We start from the raw sequence: 20851 nt of genomic DNA, 5'->3' as shown, positions 1-20851 counted from the left end.
GCCTCCCGACCCGGAAGTTATACTCGCGAAGCGGCTTTCCTTCCCACAATCCCTCGCGCCCGTCCTTTCCAGCTTGGGCCCGGCAGAGTGAGTATGGCGGCGGGGTCCTGGCTCTGAAATCCAGCGCCATCCTCTCCGGGCGCGGGGCGGGCCGGCTTGGGGGATTTGTTCCGCGCTGACCGGAGGCTCGGCGATCCGGGGCGGTAGGGCGCGCGCGGACGCAAGGCAATGGGGTCGCTGGGGGGACAGTGGCGGGGCTCCGAGGAGCAGGGGTTCCGGGGTCGGCCGGACTCTGAGCGGGGGAATCAGCCCGGCCTTTTCCCGCTGTCTGCTTAGAGCCTCCCTGTCGCCTGCGTTTTTTTAGATGGCTCCCGCAAAGAAGGGTGGCGAGAAGAAGAAGGGCCGTTCTGCCATCAACGAGGTGGTGACCCGAGAATACACCATCAACATTCACAAGCGCATCCATGGCGTGTGAGTACCTGCGGCCGGCGTGGCCCGCGAGCCCCTTCCGGCTTCTGGCTGTCACTCGATCCTTGCCCTAGAGAGCATGCGGGGTTGGTTTTGTCTTTTCGATCCTATCGCGTGTCCTTTAAAGGTGTGCAGGTTCTGGAGTGTACGGTTCCGGTTAGGAACTGGGAACGGGAGGTCGTGTTGGGACTTTTAGAACAGTGGATCTTGGAACGCTTGGTGGTGCGAAACCCAAGAGTTTTGGTCATCTGGACGGCTCAGAGAAGAAGCTCGTGAAGGGGAACCTTGGCTAACTTCTGTGCTGCAGGAACTAGGCAGTTGTGAATTGCTGAGCCCCAATAGATATTTATTCGTCCTCTGACTGATGAGATTCGTACTAATGCGGGTCCAGTTGTAGTACTGGAAATGCTGAGGAGAAGCGCTTGTGAATTTATCGCCAGTTATATTTACATACGTTCCGAGGCCAGCGTGTAGAGCAGGATTTCTTGGACTGTTCAGTCTCTAGTGACAGGTTCTGCCGTGTTGAAATTGTGTCGGCGTTTCTGTGTTGTCCCATGTGAGGTCTCTGCTGCGTGTAAGTGCCACTTGCGACCAGCCACATTCCATCCTTTGGTTGGTGCACGTTGAGCACTGTCTGACATTGCAGATAAAGACCCTGCCCTCCCAGAGTCACCAACGGGGGGGGGGGGGGAAGTAGGTGAAAAGCAGTTTGAGTTGAAGATTCTTTGCTTTTAATTGCCCCATGTGTTGGGTGATTCTCGGGGAAAGAGGTGCTCTTTAGAAGTCCTAAAAGAGGTATAGGGTGTGGGCAGGCATGATTTTCGGGGATTTGTGCTGTTGGAAAGGCCTGTGCAAGGATCTCCTCCTTCATCCTTGGGTCATATCTTGGTCCCTGTTTTCCAAACCAAACTTGCTCCCAGCTGTCTTTTACTTTGTCTATTTCATTGGTAATTCAGCTGACTGCCATTAAGGAGTGACAGCGGCATCTTGTTTACATTCCCTGACCACAATACTGGAATCGCTCACTGCTCCATCTCTTTCCTGGTGTGTCCTGTTTGGTACTTATTGATACCACCTGATGGGTCACTTGCGCGAAGTGGGTCCAATAGACCGGCCCCTGTTATTCCTAACCATGTTTTTTCCAGATTAGTAAAGTGGGTTTGTTTGGACACTGCACGTGGGCTGATACTGAGTGGAGAAGGTGGTTCCACGTTGTCTGTCTTGGAGTGACCTAGACAGACAGATGCTGAGCACAACTGGGCTTTTGTAAAAGGTTGGTTGTGAATTTTGGAGTTGAGGTCTTCCTGCCCAGCTTCCAGTGTTGTAGTTAATGGGAGCACCACCCCCATGCCCTAGAAAAGTTTGTAGGTTTTGTTGGGTCTTACTCTGTATTGTGTAGCTCTGGTTGTCCTGAAACTAGCTATGTGACCAGGCTGGCCCTGAACACAAAAAGATCCAGATGCTAGGATTAAAGGAACACAACACCACAACCAACTAGTTTTAGGGTTTTGTGCTCATTTGGCTGAAAGCCTAAAATATAGGTAAATGGCTGCCTTGGTTTCAGAGTGTTCTTGTCCTCTGTACATGGTTTGCTTGCATGTTTGTATGTGCATTGCATGGATGCTGAGAAGCAAACCTGAGTCCTCTGAAAGAGCAAGTGTTCTCAAGCCCTGGGCCATCTCTGCAGTCCCTGGCACTTCAGGACTGCTGTGTGTTTGTAGGAGTGGTTTCTGGATGCTACGTTGGGAAAGCATGGCATCTTGTGCCAGAATTGTAGAATACTTCGTATTTATTTCATCCTCTTGTTCAAAGTACTGATGCTGGTTGTTTTTAGAGTATGTTTCTGACTAGTTTTGATTGTTTTATGAGAGCATGCCGTTTATATATTCTTTGTGATTTGATTTTATATTCTTGTGTTTTGAACTTCAGGGGCTTTAAGAAGCGTGCTCCTAGGGCACTTAAAGAAATCCGGAAATTTGCCATGAAGGAGATGGGGACTCCAGATGTGCGGATTGATACCAGGCTCAATAAAGCCGTCTGGGCCAAAGGAATAAGGTACCGAAGTTATTTGTTAACAATGCACCAGCTATTCCTTCTGCATAGTCTTTTGTGACAGATTTGTTGTTCGGTTACCTGATGTGGAATATAGATACTGGGACCGAGACTCTAAGCTAGTGTCCTTTACTGTAAGGGAGAGAGCAGTGTTAGAGCTTGGTGAGATCTGGGAGAGATTGGGACTTTGAAGAGCTCCATCCGGAGCATGAGAGGTTTTCTAAGCCTGAGGAAGAAATCTTGCCCAGAAAGGTTGATTTGTACCATGTCCTATAACATGAAAGGGTTCTCAGTTTTACCCAACCTGAATGCCAAGTTTGGGAAGTCTCCTTTAAAGGGGAGTACATACAAAGATGGAAGGGGGTACTGCTGCAGAAAGTATTTAATCTTGGGACCCTCTATATAGAAAATTGTGCAACAAGAAACTATAGTGTCGGGCTGGAGAATTGGCTCAGTGGTTAAGAGCACTATTTGCTCTTCCAGAGGTCCTGAGTTCAATTCCCAGCAACCACATGGTGGCTCACAGCCATCTATGAGACCCGGCGCCCCCTTCTGGCCTGCGGGCACACTTGGAAGGAATGCTGCATGCATAATAAATAAATCTTAAAAAAAAGAAACTATAGTATCTGCCTTGAGGTAAGGGGTGGTGTCACAGGGGCATGGAGAAGTCTTGTTTGTAGAAGTCTGGGGCCTAAGAAAACCTAGCATGTCCTGAGATGATGAGGAAAGGAGATGAATCAGCTATTCTGCTTCTGAAAGGGGAGAGGATTGTGCCTTTTGTTTGGATTAATAAGTATTTCTGTTGGTGACAGCCTAAGAACAATCGGTTGTCATGGTGGCTGCATGGTCAGATAGTTTTTCAGAGCATTAAGAAGCAGGAATAGGTGTGAATGCCACTGCTTTCTGAAAGGAAGCATTGACCTTAGCAGCACATTTATGTTTTATTAGGAATGTTCCATATCGTATCCGGGTACGTTTGTCCAGAAAACGTAATGAGGATGAGGACTCACCAAACAAACTCTACACATTGGTAACTTACGTGCCTGTTACCACATTCAAAAGTAAGTTTCATGCTTTTCTCAAAGCTGTTGAAATTATAGGAGGAAATTATTAGCACCTTTCAACCCTAAATTTGTTCATCAAATGTTGGTGCCTATTTTCAGTGAGATGAGTGGTGGGCAAAATTATCAGACCTTTAAGACTGTCTTAACGTGGGGGAAATAATGGAGTTCATACAACTGTAGTGTTGTGCGGGTCTAAAAGACGGGAGGAGTATGGGTGCTGATTGGCTGTCTCTTCTGCATTTCAGATCTACAGACAGTCAATGTGGATGAGAACTAACCTACTGAATCTCAAATAAAGTTGGAGAACAGCCTTCAGGTTTTGGTTTTTCTTTTTGTTGTTTGCCCCACTGGGGGAATTTTTGGTAGTGTTTAGAATAGGGTCTAAGGAGTATTGTTGGGAGTTAGTTTATTGCTGCTTTGGGTACTTGGGAAATCGGGATTATGTGATGTGTTCTTTTCATAAAAATCAATTGTGGTTTTGATTTTTTTTCAAGACACATTCTCTCTGTAGTCCTTGCTGTCCTGGAACTTAATCTGTAGACCAGGCTGGCCTCAACATCACAAGGGCGGGAATTAAAGGCGTCCCCTGCCATGCCTAGCTTGTCTGTGTTTTAGCAAAGAAGCTACAGTATTAGGTCTCACATTAGTCCCAGGTGTGTGTGTTAAGGATTGAGGTAACTCGTTCATGATACTGAAATTTTGTGTTGTCAGTCTTGGTCTTCTAGCCATCTTTGCCAACCAGTCCAGTTCATTCCCTGGAATATGCTATATATACTCTTAAGACAATATAGGCTCTTGTTTTTTTTTTCCTCCCCCCACCCCCAAAAGACAGGGTTTTCTGTAGCAGCCCTGGCTGTCATGTAACTCGATTTGTGACCAGGGTGGCCTCAAATTCAGATCTGCATGCTTCCTTAGTGTTGTTATTGTTTTTAATTTTTATTAAAGAGTCAGTACAAAAAGAGATTTTTTTTATTAAAAACCTTGGGGGCCAACATTGAAAGCATGGTTTTGCACATGTTTTTGGAAGGACATACAAAGTGAATACAACGAAATATATTAAAATGGTTTCAATTACCAGCATTGAAACAAAATTAGTGCAAAAAAAGCCAAATACAATTGTGCAGACGATGGTTCTGGGATCTTGGTGAGCTTATTTCTTGACCATAACCAGTGGAAAGTGAGCCTGGATTTGATGTCTCTTGGTTACCATGACATCTTTTTGTCCATCAAAGGGTAAACGCAAAAACCAGGATCACAGCAGAAACACTAGTTTCAGCAAAGTTGATAGTCACAGTGTAAAAGGCATTCCACCTGTCTGTCCTCTTAAGAATAAATAGACTGTGGGAGTTGCAGCAATTCCCCGGCCGTGGGTCTGAGGTTCATTACCCACATACTCAGCTTGTCGAGTTCCCTGTTTTTAGACTGAAATCTGGACAGTGACTGACGACAGTCCAGTCCATGCTTTGGTGTGGTAGGCTCCAGCAAACTCCTGGCTACAGGTTATTCAGCTTCAGTTCAGGCTGTGGTGGATGGCTCATTTCCAAAGCTTTGAGACTGTACTGGTTGAGCTTGGCATTTTCAAGTTTGGATTTAATGTTGAGTGGCTTTTCAAAAAAGTTTACCAGTGATTGCTCAGTGAGAAGTGAGGCCAGGATATGTTCCAGCGAGACAGTCCAGTCCCCTTCCCCTGCCTCCGGAAAGGCCCGAGGGTCTTGGGGAGGCTTCCCAGTCTCAACAAAAACTGAGTCCTGTTCAGGAGAAGGAGCTGGAGCTGAAGCCTGCAGCTCCTCACTACATTCCTGGGAGCAGCTTCCTGAGCTGCTGCTTCGCTGGCCCACTTCTCCTATCTGTAGTAGCAGAGTGGTTACTGTGGCGATGGCTTGGTACAGCTCATTCTCCTCGGGGTCTTCATGGAACATACTGTACAAAGTTTTACAGAACTGGATAAATTCTCTCTAGAATAAAAAACCAATAAAACAGCATGAGGATGGAAAGTATAATTTTTTCATTATCAGAAAAGCGTGTAGCATTTAACTTTTGTTCAGTAGCAGCTCCCTATTTTAAGACTGTCCTGCAACCTGTGATCTTCCTGCCTTACCAGCAGGTGCCTACTGCTAGTTCCTTGTCCCACGTGCAGAAAATAAGAAGAGGCTTTAGGTGATGTTGTGTTGATTATCAGTGAGAAATTATATGTCTCAACAAAATTGCTACATTTGCTTCTTAGTGGAAAGGGAGCATGTGGCACATACTTTTAAATCTAGCACTTAGGAGATAGGCAGGTGGGGTCAGAGCAAAATGATGTGGACAGCTCTGGGTGGCTTAACCATCACATATATAAGGAACAGAATAAAAGTTGCACCCACGTAAAGCTGGGAAGACCGAGGACTGCCTACCTAGCTTGAGGTTGGTTGAGAGACTTTAAGTAAGGTAGAGGAAATCCACTGGCCTTCATGCATACCTACTCGTGCATGCTTCAGTCAAACAAGGTCCTAAAGCCTCCCGGTATGTGGCGTGAAGAAAACATTGATTGTTTAGGAGCATTCCTAACTTAAGCCTGTATTTCTTGTGTTAGCAGGAAGATCCTTTCCAAATTAAACCTGCCATCTTGTAGCACCTAAGAACCCTCCCTGTTCTGGGAAGTGATTAGAGGTATGAAGACTTGAATGGTGTGTATCATTTTGCAGCCTCCTGTTTAAGAGGTGACTTGATCACAACACTGGGAAGTCCTGAGATTTATGGTCTCAAGTTGCTGAGATAGTTTCTTTTTTTCTTCCCAAAAGTCCTTACCTGGCTCATTTTGGGCAACTCTTTTTCCGTTTTATCCTTTTCTTTGGCTAAATCCTTAATCATCTGTTTCAGTTGTTTTTGATAATCAATTGTGTCACCTTGACAAAGGGAAACAATAGTTTAAAGTCCGCTATAGCAATTAGATTAGGACAGTAAGGGAACGGGGTTCCCACTAAGAAAATTTCATAAAAAGCAAGAAAGCATTTTTATAGTTGACTACATAGGACCTTCCTGTTAAGATCTTAGAAAAAGATGAAAGCAGCAGAAGGTACTCAGTGGGCAATCAAGCAGTGCTGGCCATGGACTAAATGGGAACAGGAGGGAGAGGGGATGGGCTGCTAGGAGCAAGTGGTGAAGACAGATACTTGCCATTGGGCTTACCCAATACCAGGGGTCTTGATGTTGACAACAAAGGATTCTTCAGTGGTGACTGACTGTCTCTGTCATTTTCAGTGAGTGCTTAAAAGAGAAGTATTAAAACTGAACATAGTTTGTTTAACTGACAAAGACTAAGCCAACAGTTCCAATATTGTAAAGAGCCTTTAAAGCCAAATGAAGTAGGCAAATTCTGTTTTATAGATATGTGGGCATAATAAGCATATAAATTCATATGTAGATACTGCTGGTGTTCTGAGGTAACATAGCAAACCCCTTCTAATACTATGAATAAACTTATCTTGACAATGAACTACAGTGAGCATATATAAATCAGTATATTTAGATGGTATAAGTGGGGGCTCTTGGTGGGAGGAAGGTTTTGAGACAGCGTCTTTACAAAGCCCTGGCAGTTGTAGAACTTGAAGAGATCCACCTGTCTCTGGCTTCTTACATCATGTAGGTTTTTGTTTTAAAGTAGTGCTGACTTCGAAACATATTAGTGATTTTTTGGTTTTTCAAGACAGGGTTTCTCTGTGTGGCTGTCTTGCAAATTCCTTTGTAGACCAATTGGCCTCAAACCACCACACTGGTTTCTTTGAATTGCACTAAAAGTAAAACATCAGAAGTTCAAAACATTGCTAGTAATAAAATGGTTCAATCAGTTTGAAAAATTTGGCATTTCTCAAAAGCTTAGGTAAATGGTGGTTCACACCTTTAATCCCAGCGGAGGAAGGCAGACCTCTTAATATCTACATCATGAGGTCTAGACCCATTATCAGAACAAAAAAGTCTTCAGGTAGGCAGCAGTTAAGAGCACATATTTGTTTATATATATATTCCAGTCCCAGGAGATCTGGCCTCTAGGCAGCAGGCAAAAATGCCTATACATTTTTTAAGGTTAAACCCAGAATTCCCATTTCTGTATAGTCTACTTGGGAGTATGGAAAATTTTTATGCAAAACTGATAGCAACACAACCACAGCACGGTGGTGGTCATAGCCACAGTAGACACTCCTGGCCAGAAGGACTGATTCTACAGCATGGACCAACTGAACACAGCAGCAGGAGCCAGACAGTAGCGGTACACACTATAGCCACTTAAAAAACATGGAATAGGCAACAGCAGATTGCAGAAGGCTGCAGAAACATGGAATGGTCCAGGGAGGGGGCGGGAGGGTTGTTTTAGGATGATGAGTCTCAGTGCATATGTAGTTTGTGGTTCGATACTATAAATGGGTAGAGACATTACTACAGTAAAGCTTTCGCTATGTTTCACTTGAAACTTGCCATTCCAGATTTTGTATGATAGATAACTTTTGTCACCTGACACCCAATGTAAGCTAGAGACAGCAGTCCTATCCCTAGGGCAAGTCCAAAGTCATCAAGTAGCTTTGCAGTCTATGGGGTAGGTTTGTCCCATCCACTGCTAGCTGCACCATAGCTAGCAAATGGATGTGCTGTAGTGACAAGCCCTGAAGTAAAGACACTTGGTCCAGTAGAGGCACAATACCAGCATTGGTTTTAAACTGTCTATTTTACAGTCTAAAATCGCCTGAAAAGTGTGTCTTAAGGAATAGAATTAAGTTGGCTAATGGACAGCCATTTCTGGGAGATTTTTTAATTGGGCTAACAGGTGGGAAGATTCACTGGGTAGCACCATTCGGAGAGTTTGAGGTCCTTCCCATGAGTGGGAGAGTGAACTGAGCATTGGCATGCATTAATTCATTACTTCCCCGTTCTTGTGATGTGGCAGCTTTTGGTTTTAACTAAACAGGTAAGACATAGTCACTGCACATTCATCTTGTTGAGAAAGGGGCTCAAAAGGTCCTATCCCTTCCTGAGGCCCAATGGGCAGTTAACAGTTGCTAGAGGAGGAAGAAACATTTTCTTCCTAGTCAGGTGTCTGTACCTGCAGATAACACCTCACTCTCAGCTATGCTTACTGAGTGGTCAAAAGAAAAAGATAAAACAGGAATGGGAAGGGCTTATATTATCAAATGTTACACATATATGGAAATACTCTTAAAACTTAATGTAAAACATCTTCATCTTAAATTATAAATGCTTTAAAAACCGATTGAAATCTGGGATCAAGAAGTCAGTAAAAAGCCAGGGAGAGTCAGCAATGTAGTTGAAAAAACAAGGAAATTTTTGAAAGCAAAGGGAGGAGCTAGGGAGAGGGCTTACCATGCAAGCATAACAACCCAAGTTCAAATCTTAAAACTCATGTAAAAGCTGAATATGTTGGTACACATTTAATAGTTCCAAGTGCTCTTATGGGGAGATGTATGAAGACAAGAGAATCCCTAGAAGCTCTGTACAGACCAGCCAGCCTGATAGTACAAAGCTGCAAACAACATTGACCCCTTTGAAACATGGTGAGAGATGAGAATGGACACTCGGTCCTCTGACTTCTGTATGTGCATACACAGATTTTTAAGAAAAATGTTGGGAATGAATAAAATCAAGACCACTCACCAACATGAAAGCTTATGTGACCAAAAAGAAACATCAGGGATGGAGGAGAAGGGTGATGAAATACTGCATTCAAACATCAATCAAAAGGTTTTAAAAAGCATGACCATAAGCTGGAGAGATGGCTACTCTTCCAGAGGATTTAGGTCTAATCCCAGTACCCATGTGGCAGCTCACAACCATCTAACTCTAGTCCCAAGAGATGACACCCTCCTCTGGCCTCTGCAAGTACCAGGCATGCACATGGTACAGACTTAAATGTGGGCAAAACACCCATACACTTAAAAATTATGACAATTACAACTCAAATATAAGCAAATGACCAAAACCTTAGAATGTATTTAAGTTATAGCAAGAAATTGGTTAAATCTAAAGACAGGGCATCCAGACCTAATGGGCATTTAGAATTCAAAATACAGTAAGATCAAAGAGTTTCGTTCAGTCATGACATTACAAAGTTCCAAGAAACATTAAGATCTGAAAGGAAAAGCCCAACTCTACAAAAGCAGAACTGCTTTTCTGGAACCCTAAAAAGCCAGGAAAAATACAACAGTATAGTCCATGTTCTAGGGTTATTTGCTGACAGAATAGAATGTATTACTGAAATCTACATATGTTAGTTCAGTCTCCATCAATGATTCAAAGATAGATGTATTCACAATACCTGATCTCAAATTTGCTATAGAGCCATAGTATCAAAAATAGCACGATGGGGAGGGACATGACACAACTTTAATCCCAGCACTCGGGAGGCAAAGGCAGACAACAAATCTGCGGCCAGCCTAGGCTACAGAGCAAGTTCCAGGATAGTCAAGGTTACTTGAAAAACCAAAACAGCAACAACAAACCCCCAACATGATACTAACATAAAAACAGACACAAAAGCCAATGGGATAGAATACGGGACCAAGAAATCCACATAACTACATCCAACCAATCTTAAACGAGTCTAAAAATGCATGGGGGTGGGAGGAGTAGAGGCTCTAATAAATGGTGCTGGGAAAACAATGTCCACATGGAGAAAAGGTAAACTAAATTTAGAACCAGTCATTGTCCTACACAAAGTTGGCCTTGTGTTAAAGCAGAGCCCAAAATGACTTTCTTACCTGGTGGGATATGAAGCCTGTATAGCAGCTTAATCTTTTCATTCATTTCTCCATTGTACATAATGTCTACAAATTCAAGAAAGAGACCAGGTACAAATGAATCCCATTAGTCATGGCTTCAGCTCAGAGTAATGCCAATGCTTATTGCTCTTAGTACCCTCAGCCCAAATGCACCCCATGCTAGAAATGACTGAAATGCAGGATAACCTCATGACTTTTCAAAGATTTTGGTTTTATGCACAGCAAACTATGGTTGCACCTTAGGTATCAAAGAGAACAGGTCAGTGGCTTTAAATATGGAGAGCCAAGTCCCTCTCCTCCCCAAAGGACAAGGATGACCCTAACAGGAGCGTGTAGAGCAATATTTTCAAGTCATGGGATAATTATAAACATTGTGTGGATCTGTCTAGCAGCAACCCACCTCATCTGTCCACAGATAAATGCCAAACCTTACAGTGAAGACCTAAAGAGTCATACCTAGACAGCTTACGAAGGCTTTGAACTCCATGAGCTGGTCCATGTTGTCATCCAGGAGCCTGAAGGTTCTCTCAGCAAGGATCTCTGTGTGGACTCCACAGGTCCACGGAGATACCAACTGGAACAGATGTGCAAACTGCCGGGCGTCGATGCGGTACTGCTCAGCATAGGGCCTGCTGGGATCATGGCGCAGGGGCATGGGCCTGGGGTGCTCCCAGTAACAGCTCATCATGTGTGCTCTCTTAAAGCATGAGGGGAGAAAAGGCTGTTACACATGGCCGTGAGCGCCCCAGAAAGTGCTGCAGGACCAGACAGGTGAACACCTCGCCAGAGTCAGCAAAGTCTGGAATTAAACATCCCTCAACAGGAAGATGGCTACGGTCTTATCTTTGCCAAAGAGAATATGAATTTTGATTTCATTACAAAATTTTTTTAAATTTTTTATAAAAAGATTTCTTTGTGATAAAGTATACATGATACAATTTATCATTTTATGCAGTTTTAGAAGTGTAGTTCAGTTGATGTAGTTTTAATTATGAGATTTTTATTATTTTCACTGAAAATGGTTATTTGAGATTCACATGGATTTACAGAACATGGAAGGAGTCAGTAGTGTAGGCTGCCTGAAGGTCAGGGTGATGAAGGTTTGAAGCACAGAGGTAGAAGTCTCTTTTCCTATTTTCTGAATTCTTACCATGTATATATTAATAACTTTTAATTTTAAAAAAGTGGTACAGTCAAGTCCCAGGAACTCATTAAAAACTAAAGCAATGCGTCCGTGGTCCTGAAGGTCAATAAAATAAATGCTATCAGCACCAATCCTATTGTTCATCTCTCTTTCCTTTCTATGTGGTACTAAGGACCAAGCTAGGGCCCATGCAAGGGATGCTGGCTAGTTTTAATTGTCAACACAATCCAGAACCACGTGAGAAGAAACAATAAGAAATTACTAGATCAAGTTGGGAAGGAGGGGAGTGTCTTGGTTGATAATGTAGAAGACCCAACCCATTGTGGGAAACATTCCCTAGACAGAGGGTTCTGAGAAGAGAAAGCTAGCTGCAAGCAAAGATACGTTTGTTTTCTTTGCTCTTGACTGAGGATGTGATGTAATGTGACTAGCTGGTTAAGTTTCTGCCTTGACCTCCCCAAAGTAATGAACTGTAACCCGGAGTTAGGAGCTAAACCAACCCTTTGCTCAAGTGTTTGGGGGTGGGGGTCAGGATATGTTGTCATAGCAATAGAAATAAAACTACAAAAACAGCTAACATTGCACTACTGTCTGGGCTACATTCCAAGCCCCCCTCCCATGTTTATGTGTGTTTGTGTGCACAGAGAACAATTTGTGGATACAGGCTTTCTCCGACCACAGGTTTCTGAAGAATGAACTCAGGTCTTCAAATTTGGTGGCAGGCATTTTTTACCTGCTGCGTATCTTTATTTGCCAGCCCCTAGTTTTGTTGTCCCACTATGTAGCCCTGCTTAGCTTCAAACTCCCGACCTGCCTCAGCCTCTTATTCGGGTTATAGGCATGCACCACCATACACATTCTTTAATTGAGAGAATATTTAGAGTAGTTGGTCAGAGACGATGCCTGTGAGTCCTATGCATACGGAAGGAGGAAATAAAGTGAAGATAACGTGTTCAGTTAAATCTAGTAATTCTAAAACAGGGTGAGGATATTTCTGTGTAGCCCCTACGGAAACAAAATTCTGGTTCAAAGGGCAAAAGATGCACTTAAAACTCAACCAGAAGACAGTGTGCCCACATGACTTGACCATAAGTGCCACACTACACAAAAGCTAAAAGTAAAAGTACTCTGGAGACAGGTAGGTGGATATCTGTAAGTGCCAGGCCAGCCAGGGATACATAGTGAGTTCCTTTCTCAAATGGTATGCTCTGCAGGGTGGCTTACCTAACAGCCTGTAACTTTACCCAAATACCCAAAAATTGGAACTCTAGTTTGCTATACTATTTTCAGCTAAAAATAAAACTGGACTCTGAAACATCAGAACACATACAAGAGGCAGTGTCTGTTGACAAAGTGTTAGGGTGAGAGGTTAAAATTTTTAAAAATATTAATTGGGTAAATTGCACATGCCTATAATCCTATCTACATCAGACATGAGACCATCTACCAAGCTAGAAGCCACCCTGGGCAACTTAGACCCACTTCAAAAGAATTTAAATTATGTACCCTAAAAAGCCAGCTAGAAGACATGGTACAACAATGGTAATAATAGATTTATGCAGCACAAGGAAGTGTTGACATCACCAAGGGCAACTAGATGACGCGGCTGCAGACCAACCACAGAATATAAAACTGATACATGTGTACTATGAAGTCATTTCAGAATAGCCACTGCTCTGGATGAGGAAACCACGCTCACTAGGACTCAGAGCAGTGGAAGTCAGACCACAGCACAGCATTGCTGCCTCTCCATCAGCGCATAGCTGCTGGGGTGTAGCAGCTGCACAAGCCCTGTCAGGCTGTCCTGGGATCATACTAGCTCCTCCCTTCATGTGCCAGCCAGCCTGAGGCTGGACCCCAAGGAAGAGGCACGTATCTGTGGACAGAGTGTTACGGTAGGGTTTTCTGATTAAAGAAAGTCGATGAGCAGCTCTAGCCTCTGCTACCAAAGAAAAAACACATGGCAGGCCTCCTCAAGTAACCATTAGCCTTGTAAGCCACAGGCAGACTGGGCCCTCTGGGCTAGGACCTGGCTCATGGCCCAGGACTCCCCTCCCCCCAGATTTCCTACCTTGAATAAGTCGTAGAGTTCGTCAAGGTCTTCAGGAAGAATGGAGACTTCCGGGATGACGACGCGGAGCTTAGGGAAAGAATTAACAGTGATGGACTAACACCCAGGTGTACCCCTGCACCCCTGGGATCATCAGGGAGGGTGGGGACACGTGCAGCACCCTTGTCTCAGTCGCATCAACTCCTATGTCTTTCCAGCTAGTTTCCCTTCAGCATCTTTCTAATTTGCACATGTTCTGAGCCAACGTATTAAGTTCTAATGGAGATGAACACTGAGGTTCAAAATAAGAACACTAACTGTAGCCCATCTGCCTGAGCATTCCGTAGTCCCTACTCCATCTCCTCCTAAACCATAGCCCTTACCCCTGTTTTATAACCATGGAAACTGAGGCTCCCAGTAGTTCACAATTGACTCCTAAAATTTCATCACATTCCATGTGACACTGTGGCAGTTTTTAGTTCACTGAGAAAGACAGGGAGAAAAGGAAGCAGTACTCGCAATCAGCTCCATCCCATGAACCCCAAAGGAGGTGTCCTCTGCTCACCACATTCTGCTTGGTGGTGTCCTCATGACCTTGCAGGACCCTGATCCTGTGCTTGCATCGCAGGTGCTCAATCTGCTCCACAGACTGGTTCCCAAATTTCTGCACAGACACGGGCTTGCTGAGTCCAAAGCTAGCAGGACGCGGCCAGCAACCCTCCCTCCACATCTACATCCCAGGCACACTTCTGTCTCCAACTAGCAAGAGTCTTGAGGGATGGAACAGGGGTTCCTGTACCTCATAAGAGTCCCGGATCAGGTCAGCAATGTCGGTCACTGGATAGGGCTCCTGGTCATCAGAGAAAAAGGCATGGTGGCTGCCAATGGGGGGCCCTGGGCTGTCTTCATTCTTAATGTGATCTAGAAACCTGAGCACACCCCCATAGTTAAAGCCCACATCTACCCTCATCTGGAGATCACATGAGTATAAGCACACGCTCAGACTCTAACATTTGGAGTAGAGCAAGGCTCTATACACTATGGTCACTCTAGCAGGAACAGCCAACATACCCCAAAAGTCAGGCTTGCGCACAGCTAAGCCTTGAGACTCCCCAGTGAAGTAGCATCAACTGTGCCTGTGTGGTTTTGAACTTCCAACATAGTCTGAAAAGAAACCATCTACTTGTCTCCCAGACGCATGGTCCAGGCTCAACATTGTGTGATTTTCTGTCACTGTAGCTCACTTAACCACCACACCAGTGATTCTTGCTCTTCCCAATGCTGCCACCCTTTAATACAGTTCATATGGAGATCGCCAACATGAAATTATTTTGTTGCTACTTCATAACTAATTTTGCTACTGTTAAGAATCATAATGTAATTATCTAATATGCAAGATATCTATTTGACCCCCCAAAGGGGTGGGGACCCACAGGTTGAGAACTGATGCCCTATACATAGCACCTGACATTTTCAGTTGGCTACCTATACATGCATCAGCATTTCCTGTCAGTCCTCAGTTCTTAACAGTGTGTAGCATTAAGACATTTCATCTTGGAAGAAAAGCACGTAGGGCCTTATTCTCCCTGAACTCTTATTTTAGCAGAAAGAGTGAGAGAAGATGGCAACCTTCTTTGCCTCCCATTGGTTGTGCGACATGACACTTATTCTGGAGAGACCACAGAATGGCAGGTGCCAAGGGGCAGTGTGGAACAGAAAGCTTCCACAGATGTGGCACACATGTTGTGGCCTCCCTCTGTGGTCGTCCAGTGCCCCAGCCGTAACCTACTTCATTGCCCACACTAGCCACAGGAGGAAGCAGGCAGAGCCCACCTGCTGAGGATCATCAGGGCCTGCCCATCATCCTTGCTGCTGCACAGCTCCTCCGCGTTGGCTTCCAGCACAGCTAGCCCCAGCTGGAAGATGGCCTTGATCCCGTCGTAGAAGAAGCAGTCGACGACGTTCACAGCACTCTCCAGGGGCATGATGCTGAGGAACAGAGTCAGGAACCAGGACAGAGAGATGGACGCCAGTGCCGAGAGGTCGTTCATGTGCTCCGCCAGCTCTGGGAGGTGCTCCTTGATGAGCTCCTCAAAGACAGACTGGTCCACCTGAGCCCCTGCCAAAGAGAGCAGGAAGCTCTGGTGGGGAAGACTCGTGCTCTCCTGGGCAGCTGAAAGGAAGCTTGCTCTAAACCTTAGTAAGGTGATGTCATGAAGCAAGATCTGAGTCCAGAAAAGGACATGTGATTAGTTCACTAATTCTCAGCAGCTGACCAGTCATTCAATATAAGGACAAGCTTTCCAAAGAAACAGTGCCTAGTCAACTGGTTATCAATGGGGGGTAGAGAGGAGTCCTAACCCCTAACCTTACCTTAAACATAGAAAAACACATTGAAAGCAAACCATAGACCTAAAGACAAATGCTCATAATTTAGAAATTCTAGAAGAAAATATAGGAACAAGACAGAATTATCTTAGGATGTAAAAAGTACTAACCATTAAGAACATTAAAAATCCCCTTCTTTGCCAGGCAGTGGCACACACCTTTAATCCTAGCACTCAGGAGGCAGAGGGATCATGGTGAATTCCAGGCCAGCCTGGTCTATAGAGTGAGTTCTAGGACAGTAAGGGCTACACAGAGAAACCCTGTCTCCAAAAAAAATTAAAATAAAATAAAAATAAATAAACCAAAAAAACCTTGCTTCCTTCAAGAGAAACTTGTCAACAAAATTCAAATGTAAGCTTAACTAGAGAAAACATTTGCAACACACCTGCCTGTCTCAAACCCAAAGCAAAGACCTGCAGTTCTATAAGAAGCCAACAACCAGTCTATTTTTTTAATAAGCTAAAAATTACCCAGGTGGCAGTAAACCCAAACAAGTGTGTTCAAAGTGATTAGTTACCTGAGAAATGCAAACTAAAAGCCATGTGATAAAAACCATTCCCAATACATGGATAAAATGAAAAAGACAGCCCCAGATGTTAACCCGGACACAGCAAATGGAGGCCCTCATGCTGCTAAAACAAATACGTAAATGACCCACTACATCCCCTTGGTAAAACTGGTGGCTTCTTACTGACCCTATAACCCAGCAATCTTCCTAGGGAAACACCTAGAAGAAATGGCAGGAATATTCACCAAACTTCATCGACCACAGGCTCAAACTGAAAGAAACCTAAATTCTCATCAACATTTCTGTATCTGGAATCAATGAAAAGGAAAGCACTGGCTGGGGGGGGGGGGGCACAAAGAATTTTCAGTGTATGTACAGTGGAAAGACCCACCCTTTGTGTGGGTGGTACCTTCTGGTGGCAGCCCAGATGAAGGGGAACGAAAGAGGAAACATTGCCTTTTGCCTGCTTGCCCTCTCTTGCTGACAGCTGCTCCTGCCGCATTCGTTCAGTGGTGTCTGACCAGCTTCTCTAGCCGGCTAACGAAGTCTGAGGACCAGCAGCTCTCCAGGAGGACCGAAAAACTCCTGGATTCTCTGCTCTCCACTGTGAGACAGTCACTCTTGGACTAGCCAGACTATATTATATAAGCTGGTCTATTAGACCCCCTTATAATAGACATCCATTCTGCTGGCTCTGTTCCCCAAGAATGCTGACTAATATAGGACAAGTCAATCATGGCATGGACCTGAGGAGCAACACACAGGAGCAAACTACCTACATGGCAGATGCTTCCGCAGACCTAAAACAGCTCCTTCCAGAGTAGGCTAAATTCACTGTAGGTGGCAGAGACCAGTATCAAAGGCTGCAGGGCAGCAAGAGGGGCAGACGGTGACTTTCTGTGGTGAGGGAAGTGATCTAAATATTTCATCCTTTCCCAAGAGTCTTCTCTCTCTCTCTCTCTCTCTCTCTCTCTCTCTCTCTCTCTCTCTCTCTTCTTTCTCTCTCTCTCTCTCTCTCTCTCTCTCTCTCTCTCTCTCACACACACACACACACACACACACACACACACACACACACACACACACACACACACACCCATTCTATTTCTTACTCCTACAGGCTGACAGGCCCTTCAGTTCTTAGGACACAGTCTTCAGATGTATCTTCCTACCTGGGCCCTATAGCCAGCCAGGCACAAATTTATCAGCCTGGTTCTTTTGTTTGTTCCCATACTGACACCTTATTCCTCTCTGTGTGAGTGAGTCGGGGGGATGTGGGGGAGGGCACGCATGGAGAGAAGAGCAACTTGCTGGAATCCGTATTCTCCTTCCTAGGGATCACACTTGGGCCATAAGGCTCAGCACACAGCACTTTTCCTACAGGGCCATCTTGCCTGCCCTGACACCTTCATTTTAGTTGTGATTTTTTGTTTGTTTTGTTTTTCAGTACAGGGTCTCTCTATGTAGGCCTGGTTGGCCTAGAACTCACAGGACTCCACCTCCGTCTGCCTCCCAAGTGCTAGGGTTCAAGGTGTGCATCACCATGCCCAGCTACCCTAACTTTAAACCACTTTGACGGCTCCTCTGGATTACTAAGAAGTAGCCCTCCCACCCCACCCCCAAGAATAGTGCCAAACTCAAACAATGCATTGCTTTCTCCACTAGGAGGCTGTGGGAACATGAGATTGTGCACATCCACATCTAATCCATACCAGAGGTGGATGTAGCCAGTGCAGGCTGTGCGGCTCTAGGCCCCCCAAGCCCCTGCTATGATTAGGATATGACTGGATCTTGCCCAGTCTTGGAGGATCTTGGGTAAGGCTTGGTTTCCAGGGTGGTGTGACTTGGAGGCAGGGCCTAATGAGAGGTGCTTGGGTTTGGGGAACAAGACACAGTTCTCCTGCAAAGACTGCAACAGAGGGAGCAGGTGTGTCTTTACCGAACTCTCTCTGCTTCCTGGTTAGAGATGTGACCACGTGCTTCAACAAGCATTCCCACTATGGAGTCCTCGCCAGAACTCAACTGTGCAGGGACTGTACCCTTCAACCTTCAAAACTGAGCGAAACCTACCTGTCCCTAAGTAACCAGCACCAAGTATTTCCTTATAGCAACAACCACAAAACAAAACAGAACGGACCAATATAAGTCCAGACAGGAAAGAAAAAAAAACCTTTCTCACAATCTCCTTCTGCGAGGGTCTCCTCCAGAGGGAAGAGGACATCTGTACAAGTTGGCTTGGTAACCCAGAGGATTCCACTCCCTTTCCAGGCCACGGCATCCATGCGAGGCCACCGGTGTTTCACACTGATCTGTTCCTTGGACCTAAAGGTTTTCCCCTCCCTCTTATATATTCAGCTATTTATTTCAGTGTAATGGTTTTTTCAGTGCAAACTCATCAGGTGTTTCACAGAATTACCTGCTTTTCTCTATTGCTACAACATAGAGAACTTCCCTGAGTTAAACGATGCATATGCACGCAGACTGCCTAAGGGGAGCAGAGGCGGGTTACAGGCAGGGCTAACAGTGACTACCTTCCCCAGATATGGAGGAGGAGAAAGGCAGGCAGTTTACCGATCACCCGGTGGTTGAAGTAATCCGGCAGCATCCGCTCACAGACGGCAACCAGCAGCCAAAAGGCTTCCTCCTCTTTGGCATACAGCAGCAACACAGAGGTCAGGATGTTCATGGACTGCACACAGAGGGTCACAGAAGTGACAGTTAGTGTCCAGGCCACCTAGTGCCACACAAACATTCAAAACCCACAACTGAGGGGCTGGAGGTGGACAAGCACTGCCCTGGCCTACACAAAGCCCTGGGTCTGAACTACAAAACAAAATAAGCCCAAGCAACCCACAGGAGAAGAGTCTGTAGCTGAAAGACCCAGCACTCCCCAAGCAGAACAACCCCCAGAAGTGGAACAGTAATGAGCTGCAGGTAGCTGGGGCACGGCTTTAGGCTTGGTCAATACAGCCGTCTTCTGTACACTCAGCAGATGGACACATACGCTTGGTTCACCCACTGACTTTGCTGATTCACTGACAAGTTAAATCTTATATCTGCCAGTGTCAGAGCTTCTAACCCTGGACCTCCACTTTGTGCTTGCTGGCTGCATCCTCCCACTGGGAAGAGCTCAAAGAACTATCTACGCACATTTCCAGCAGGAAAGTGCCTGGCCCAGGTCACCCTGTCCTCCACAAACACACTGCTGCTTCGGTCCTACTATTTCTGCATCGGTCTCAGCACTAATTAGCCCGCTCCGTCTCCACTGTGCTGGGGATATGAGCAGCAAGCATGGCTGCCCATCCTAACCTCCACCCCCGTGTCCTCCTTCCCAGAGGATCAGCCTGTCTGACTGGACAGCAGTTTGCTGTATTGATTCTGGGGAGGTGCTTAGCTAGATGGCTGGAAATGAGCAGAAACCCGGGGCGATCACTGAACACAGGGTTCTCATGCCTCCATGCACACCACTTCACCTGACAGTAGCCAATCTTGGGGTTCCGGTGGGCATAGGCTGTCAGCACCCGCCTCAAGGCAGCAATACCCGTTTCGTTCTGGAAGGCAGGGTGCTCAGGCAGAGAACGGTGCAGGTCCCGCTCTATCTCGTCTGTCACCAGGCAGCATCTGCCCAGCGACTGCTCCACCAAATTTCCATAGTACCCAGGGTGCGAGGCGAGGTCCGTCACAGCGTCTGAGGATTGGAGAGCAACATTTCAAGATGACATGGTTATCACGATGGTGTCGCGACAGGTGAGGGGCACGTGAATATGTGCCAAAAAACATTCTGAGACTTCACTTCTGTCAGGGGGCCAGGCTCAAAGAATAGCGACACGAAGGGAAGCAGCTTTCCAAGAATAATGTCATACAGAAAGAACAGGAAGCGTCATACAGAAAGAGCAACGATAGCGACATACAGGAAGAGCAAGGAGAGGTTCATCCACAAATCAGGGTGGAGCCCAACGACAGAGCCCATGGTGCTTTCAATCCCCAACACACACACAAAGCAGTCAAGTTATTAATATGCTTTTAATAAGCTGTGCCACCCAGATATGCACATGTCCACATACAATTTTTATGTGTTAATTCCATAAAAAAAAATTGTCCTGCATCTCTGGTCAAAGCACACAAGAAAGCACGACCCCGGTTAAGTAAGGCTAACAAACCACTGGCAAGCAGCCCACAGCAGCCGGCAGGAACAACCCAGAGCAGGATGGCCACCACCCCAGAGCCAAGGCCCAGGTTTCAGCTGGGCCAGTAGTCCTGAGGGACAGATGACTGGTAGGTGTGAGGAAATCTGTCCACTCACCAGGCTGCCTCAGAACACACAAGGTAGAGGGAGCAGAAATGTGTCTAATTCTGTCTCAGAGATTAGATAAGGATTAAATTCTAGAGAGTATATAGTCAAAACAGCCC

The 20851-nt window shown here is 45.5% G+C and overlaps 2 protein-coding genes across 7 annotated transcripts in view; one reads left to right on the top strand and one right to left on the bottom strand.

The window, feature by feature from the left end:
• Rpl31 (ribosomal protein L31) lies at positions 1 to 5566 on the top strand. Of its 2 annotated transcripts, none has more exons than XM_075980369.1 (5): positions 1 to 87; positions 365 to 471; positions 2398 to 2523; positions 3469 to 3581; positions 3830 to 5566. In XM_075980369.1, the coding sequence occupies exons 2-5, from the start codon at positions 365 to 367 to the stop codon at positions 3859 to 3861; spliced, it is 378 nt and encodes a 125-aa protein (XP_075836484.1). In that variant the 5' UTR covers positions 1 to 87; the 3' UTR covers positions 3862 to 5566. The 2 variants fall into 2 exon arrangements, with proteins under 2 accessions (XP_075836484.1, XP_075836483.1); XM_075980368.1 differs by having other exon boundaries at positions 81 to 203.
• The window catches only part of Tbc1d8 (TBC1 domain family member 8), a 159731-nt gene continuing 143418 nt past the window's right edge, over positions 4539 to 20851 (bottom strand). For 4 of the 5 annotated variants that reach the window (XM_075980363.1, XM_075980362.1, XM_075980361.1 and 1 more), the window contains exons 10-20: positions 19915 to 20129; positions 19013 to 19130; positions 15379 to 15664; positions 14345 to 14474; positions 14111 to 14209; positions 13567 to 13635; positions 10808 to 11048; positions 10331 to 10396; positions 6741 to 6830; positions 6372 to 6469; positions 4539 to 5539 (exon numbers count right to left, since the gene is read on the bottom strand). In XM_075980363.1, the coding sequence (XP_075836478.1) occupies positions 5078 to 5539; positions 6372 to 6469; positions 6741 to 6830; positions 10331 to 10396; positions 10808 to 11048; positions 13567 to 13635; positions 14111 to 14209; positions 14345 to 14474; positions 15379 to 15664; positions 19013 to 19130; positions 19915 to 20129 (1874 nt within the window). In that variant the 3' untranslated portion in view covers positions 4539 to 5077. The remainder of the gene's footprint in view (positions 5540 to 6371; positions 6470 to 6740; positions 6831 to 10330; positions 10397 to 10807; positions 11049 to 13566; positions 13636 to 14110; positions 14210 to 14344; positions 14475 to 15378; positions 15665 to 19012; positions 19131 to 19914; positions 20130 to 20851) is intronic. The other variant, XM_075980360.1, reaches the window with a different exon arrangement.

This window comes from Microtus pennsylvanicus, chromosome 7 (assembly GCF_037038515.1).
Source record: "Microtus pennsylvanicus isolate mMicPen1 chromosome 7, mMicPen1.hap1, whole genome shotgun sequence".
Classification (NCBI taxonomy): Eukaryota; Metazoa; Chordata; class Mammalia; order Rodentia; family Cricetidae; genus Microtus; species Microtus pennsylvanicus.
The sequence above is the reverse complement of the archived record's forward strand: the minus strand, read 5'-3'. Positions and strand labels throughout refer to the sequence as shown.

Excerpts from the sequence above, each read along its gene's own strand:
- Rpl31 (XM_075980369.1), top strand. The coding sequence starts at position 365 with ATGGCTCCCGCAAAGAAGGGTGGCGAGAAGAAGAAGGGCCGTTCTGCC. Across the intron at positions 472-2,397 it reads CACAAGCGCATCCATGGCGT|GGGCTTTAAGAAGCGTGCTC; the intron begins GTGAGTACCTGC and ends TTTGAACTTCAG. Across the intron at positions 2,524-3,468 it reads GTCTGGGCCAAAGGAATAAG|GAATGTTCCATATCGTATCC; the intron begins GTACCGAAGTTA and ends ATGTTTTATTAG.